Consider the following 5,838-nt stretch of genomic DNA (forward strand, 5'->3'; position numbering starts at 1 on the left):
ATTTTTTTTATGCTGTGACCTCTATTGTCGTTCATCACTTACTTTATTTACTTTATTCAGTAAATAAAGCAAGACACATTTAGTTCAGAGATCATGAGATGATATTCAGAAAGGATTTTTTATTAATTGATTTTAGTTGTCTCTGCGATGAACTCTTTGCGTAAAGTCTATAATGTCTGACCATGTGCACCAGTACTTCACCCATTTTCCCCCCTGTGTGCCACCTAGGTCCATTTACCAGTTTCAGGACCCGACCAAAACCCCCAAGTATCATTACCTTGAGAAAAAATGAGATTTGGTTAAGTATAAAACAGGCTTTAATGCCGAAAAAGATAAAATGTTACAAGCCATGCAAGTCACAGAAATGGAACAGACACAGAGTGATATTCACCATCCAGCGCTGCGCTCCACTTAGCTCACCTTAGGGGTGACACCAAGTGAAGCAAAGATTGTAGCGCGAGTTCTGCTTTTACCTTATCCTCATTCTGTACCGTCCCCAAAGGGTAGTGTTTATCAGTTTAATTTTGTTCATGTGTGACTGTCGTCAGTCTTATGTGACATGACTATGTAAGCATTCAGCAATGTGCATGTGAGCAGATACAAGAAATAGAGGAAAAACAAAGAATCATTTTATCCATAACTTCACTGTTGCGTGTCAGATTTGCCAGTGTATGAGAAACACAATACAAAGGTGCACGTAAAAAATAAATCAGCGAGTAATTTTGTTAATTTTAAACTGTTAAAATCTACATAATTAACATTAGTTAAAGTGCTGGTCCTAATATTTCAATATTAATCAAATGGAAATTAGCATTTCTCTAAACCCAGTGTATTTGCAGCAATTTTGTATGACTATAGCTAAAATAATTATTCTGAAAAATGATCAGAACAACCAGATTGACAATTACTTTTACGATATTAATGGAACTACTAAAAGTCCTCCAATCCTAATTTATTCCTCCAATCAAGTATTGGTTTTGTTGCAAAAGTGAAATTTGTTTTTTGGTATTTCACAATCTTGGTAAATTCAGCTTTGTGCAGGCAATGTATTATGCAAAATCCACATTTTAGCCCTTAAATCCATTTTTGTGTACTTTGAGTTTGTAGGAGTACAAAAAATTTAAATTTATTCTGTCCCAGTGCTCCTTAGGTATCTTTATGTTATTTTAGGGTTAGATTTTCCAGTCTGTTCATTTTTTCTCTATCTCTATAACGTTTTTCTTGCCTATGACGTCACTGCATTTGCTGTGGAACTGCTAAGCAAGTTTTGTTGCATGTAAGCAAGTCAAAATATTCAGTTCTAGCATGTATTAACACACAAAATTCCTCAAACCATCACCTGGCATCAGAGTTGGGTGGGTTGATGGCTCTGCTTCTGTTAGTGCTGTTTGCTAGCTTTTAGCTGCCTCCTTGAGGATAGAGCTGTACTGCATGTTTTAGATATAACTATTTGACTTTGTGTTTGCTATTTTTGTCTTGGGGAACATGTGCAAATGCGCTCTGTGATGTTCTTGACGCTCACATTATCTAACTCCTTAATAATGTTGAGGCCTTGTTTACTTCATTCACATTGTGGTAGAATTAATATTTTAATAGGAATCTGATATGCATGGACACCATAGTTAAACTACACTCTATACCGTAGGTAGTTTGTATGGGTGGAGAGGGTGTAAATACAGCAATAAAACTCCATTGTAATACATTTATTTGAATACATGGTTCTGCAGGTTGGTCATCTTCATTGTCCTACTCTGGATCATACTCTGACTCCACCATGGAAGGTTGAATGAACAAGTCTTCTGTTGTTCACATCTTTAATTAACTTTGGAATAAAAAGTTTATCTGCCAGTAGATAATTATATTGCTGCTATCAAACTACAAAACTAGCAAAATGGGGTGGAGTGGAATGCTCTACACCCTGGAGTGGGTGGGGGAATGAAATGTCTCATTCACATTTAAAAAGACTGCAGCAAAATGAGTTGCTCAGAACAGAGTTAAACGAGGCATCTGTGGAGCTGTAGTAACAAGGAATTCAGACCAAAGCACTGCAGTTCTACCCTATAGAGACCATAAGTGAATGATTTACATGCAAAAAGGAAGGATTTAAAAGCATGATGTATCCACTTAAAATTCTTCATCTCTATTTCAACTTCCACAAGCAGGTCATCAGACATACCACTGTTCTCTGTTTGTTTGGCAAGAACACACGGACAATAGGCTTCTGGGGGGAGCGTGGATTGGCCCGTCCAGTATCAGTGGGGGTCTGCAGGACTGCTAATGAGTTGGGGGCTGAGGGAAGGGCCTGAGCTCCACCTCCAACTCCATCACCTCCCATCTTGGCCTCCAACAGGCTTGACATAGGGGAAGTGGTGCAGGAGAGGTCTGTGCCATTCCCCATGGCTTCCAGCAGCTGCTGCTCCCTCTGCTGCAGGGCGTCCAGTTTACTGGTGTACTCTTCATATGCCTGTCAAGGGACAACAAATAAAAAAAAAATAGCCTTGTCGCTAATTCTGGCACGTTTACAGAAACTTCAATTAATGTGCACTGTCCGTACCAAAAAAATTAAATTAAATGATACACACAAACTACTGACTGAACAACTTCTGAGCCTCCAGACATGCGTTTGAAGGCTCAGACATCTTCCATAGCAAGGCATTCTTACCTCCAAATATATGGAAGGAGGATTGTGTTCGCCTCCAAATTTCTCCAGCAGAGCCTCTAAGTGTTCCTGTGTCAGCTTTATCATCTGCTTGATGTTCCAGATCTGAGGAGAAAATACAAGAGCTGCAGAATTAAGTGCAAAATAAACCAAGCCTATTTTTATCAACATAATAATAATTAAAAAAACATTTCTAAATAACAAATGTTACTGGCTTTTGGATCATGCATATTATGCTAACTTATTCACTTCACAGCCATCACAGATGTTCACTGGTCATAACCAGGCACTATAAACCATATGGGCCAAAGCTTACCAAGTGCTAAAGCTGTCCAACCACTCTACACTCATCTTTCTACTTCATTTTATGGCAGAATATTGGAAGCTGAACCAGTTCTAAGGGGAGCAACAGGGTTAGGTGGTGAAAATAGAGAAGGCAGTTATGGTGCACAAAATAAAAAAAATAGCTCAACAAACAAACTCTATGGAACTTATTACATTTAAACCTGGGTTCTCAGTCTTTTATTTTCTGGCAAATTGTGATGTTTTCAACTACAACCTTGAAAATGCCGAAAGGCGTACTTTTTAGAAAGGCCTTCATATGCTGTAAAATATCAATCAATCAATCAATCAATCAATCAATCAATCAATCAGTCAAATTTTATTTGTATAGCACATTTCAGCACCAAGGCATTTCAAAGTGCTTTACATCATTAAACACAAAACACAGTCATGCAACATTGAGTCCTTGTCTGAACTATCTGTGGATTAGTTCAGACAAGGACGCTATATTCTAACAAAGTACACCACCTGTTGATCTATGTAATGTTATGGTTCTGTGTGTGGCCAAACCTAAATTTTGTCACAGAGAATGAATTTTTATTTGTTTTTTGGAAGGGATGGGGGGGGGGGTGAGAAGGGAGTGCATTAAGCATTTTTTACATATGCATGCTTCCAAACCAAATATATGGTTACTTAGGCTCTAATGTCTGAGTGTTTTTTTTTTTTTTTTTAATCTTCCATCTCTTTGTCCTGTGATGGACAAGTGGCCAGTGCTCAACTCATAAAAAAGGTCATGAATGAAATAAAATTGGTCAAATTTGTATTTCAGATCATTTACCTGTTCTGTTCTCTATCTCCATTTCAACCACTATGGTAAAAAATTTACAAGATCTATTACTACTCGTAGGATTACCTCATCAACCACCTCTCAGCTCCCTGCAGCCACTGGTGATATGTTACCACCTGTGTCACACATCAGCAGCAATTTTGATGTCGATGATCTCATTACCCAATTTAATAACTTGTGCACAAACACTTTGAACTCTATAGCTCCTCTTCCAACCATGAAGAAAAATAGATTTTCTGAGCCATGGTTCAAGTAAACCACAGGTGTCAAACTCCAGTCCTCAAGGGTTGCAGTCCAGCAACTTTTAGATGTGCCTCTCCTGCACCACACCTGAATAGAATAATTAGATCATTAGCAAGGCTCTGGAGAACTGATCTACACAAGGAGGAGGTAATTAAGCCATTTCATTCCAGTGTTTTGTACCTGTGGAACATCTAAAAACTACATGACAGTGGCCCGAGAGGACTGGAGTTTGACACCTCTGAATTAAACTATCCGCAATCTCAGGCAAGACTGCAGATGAGCTGAGAGGCACTGGGAAAAGGATAGGTTGCAGGTTTCTTTTGACATTCTGAAAAATTGTACACATAATTATCAGAATACTGTAAAATCTGAAAATCAAAATTCTTGATTCTGGTTTCCTCAAACAAACATAGGCCTTAAGTGCTTTTTAAAGTCTTGGATAAAGTTAACAGTCAAAATGCATCTGCTTTTATAGCTTCTGTTGATCTTTGTAATAAATTCTTAACATTTTTCCCTGACAAAATTTCAGCCCATAGGGGCTTTACTATTCTGCCTATGTTGAATCTTCCATCACCTCAAAGTCTCAAAGTCGGTCATGACATGAGTACACGTCTGCTCCCGCAAAATGTTTTCAAAATTTTGCTAGGGCTTATGGTTTTTTTTTGTCAGGGTCCTTGAGACCAATGCTGGGTGTCTCACAAGTATAGAAACTCTGTCTCCAGCATACTGTCTGACAGAGAAAGCCAGACCAGGTGGAGATAATTAATTACCATAGCAACGTAGCCAGAGAGCTGCAGGCTATTATGGTCTGTCTGTTGTCTCTCTGCAACTTATTGGTTTCATTGGAGTGGGAAATATTGTCTTTTTGTTTTAGACACATTCCTCATTATCTGCTCTTTCATTTCGAATATTAAATCAGTTAAGTTTTTGGGTTGTTTAGGTTCATTTGAGAGAACAAACATTTTAAATGCAACAATTTAAAATGTCAGCTCAGGTCTCCATTACATTGTGGGAAAAATACAGTTCCTGTGACTATTCATATTTTGCTTACATAAATGTATTACTTCTCAGAATTTTTCAGTGTGAATTAAAATCCTTAGTAATGTAGGTTGAAAATTTTCTAGAAAAAACAATTATCCACTGTCTTTATTTTTTTATTTCAGACCGTGAATGAGAACCACATGTGCAAAGCTTATAGCCGTCAGTCTCGGACTAATTTCACTGTGTATGAGGTTCAGCAATTGCACTGTATTGAAGTACTGACATAGCTCATGCCAGATCCATGTTGTCAGCCAACATGCACATGTTCCTGATTAAGCATCATGAAGCATGTAGCATTCTGATGCAGGACCTAGATCAAAGGTTATATGTTAGGCTACTTTTAATTTGCTTCAGGAACTTAATATGTATAGTTAATTTAGTGCTATGCTCCACAGCAAAGGGGAAAACAATGTATAAAAACCATTGAAGAACAACTCACAGCCACCTTTTTCTCATGTTCTGTCAGCCATGCCACACACACTCATTGCTATAGCAACTGACAACAAAGTCACTATCTGTTTCAGGATTCAATATCAAAAAACACTCTAAGAACAGAACATTCAGTCTGTTGCAGTTTTATGTTTTTAGGCTTAATGTTTATTTTGCTGCCACTGCTATTATCTAATCTAACACTGTAGTTGTTGATTAGTTAAATTAACCACCTACTTTACTGCACTTTTTATATTTTTTAATTGAACCAAAACACAAATGCCACATCACATCTACATGTTAACAATAATAACTGAACTACTTCCCTCCCACCCTA

The 5,838-nt window shown here is 37.7% G+C and overlaps 1 protein-coding gene across 2 annotated transcripts in view; it reads right to left on the bottom strand.

Annotated features, from left to right (window-relative positions):
* The window catches only part of braf (B-Raf proto-oncogene, serine/threonine kinase), a 46,575-nt gene extending 43,730 nt beyond the window's left edge, over window positions 1–2,845 (bottom strand). For both annotated transcript variants that reach the window (XM_015021798.1, XM_015021797.1), the window contains exons 1-2: window positions 2,663–2,845; window positions 2,177–2,464 (exon numbers count right to left, since the gene is read on the bottom strand). In XM_015021798.1, coding sequence (XP_014877284.1) covers window positions 2,177–2,464; window positions 2,663–2,830 — 456 coding nt within the window. In that variant the 5' untranslated portion in view covers window positions 2,831–2,845. The remainder of the gene's footprint in view (window positions 1–2,176; window positions 2,465–2,662) is intronic.
* Between the last annotated feature and the right edge of the window lie 2,993 nt (window positions 2,846–5,838).

Source organism: Poecilia latipinna, unplaced genomic scaffold (assembly GCF_001443285.1).
Source record: "Poecilia latipinna isolate Pla-1442-1.1 unplaced genomic scaffold, P_latipinna-1.0 Scaffold2863, whole genome shotgun sequence".
Taxonomy (NCBI): Eukaryota; Metazoa; Chordata; class Actinopteri; order Cyprinodontiformes; family Poeciliidae; genus Poecilia; species Poecilia latipinna.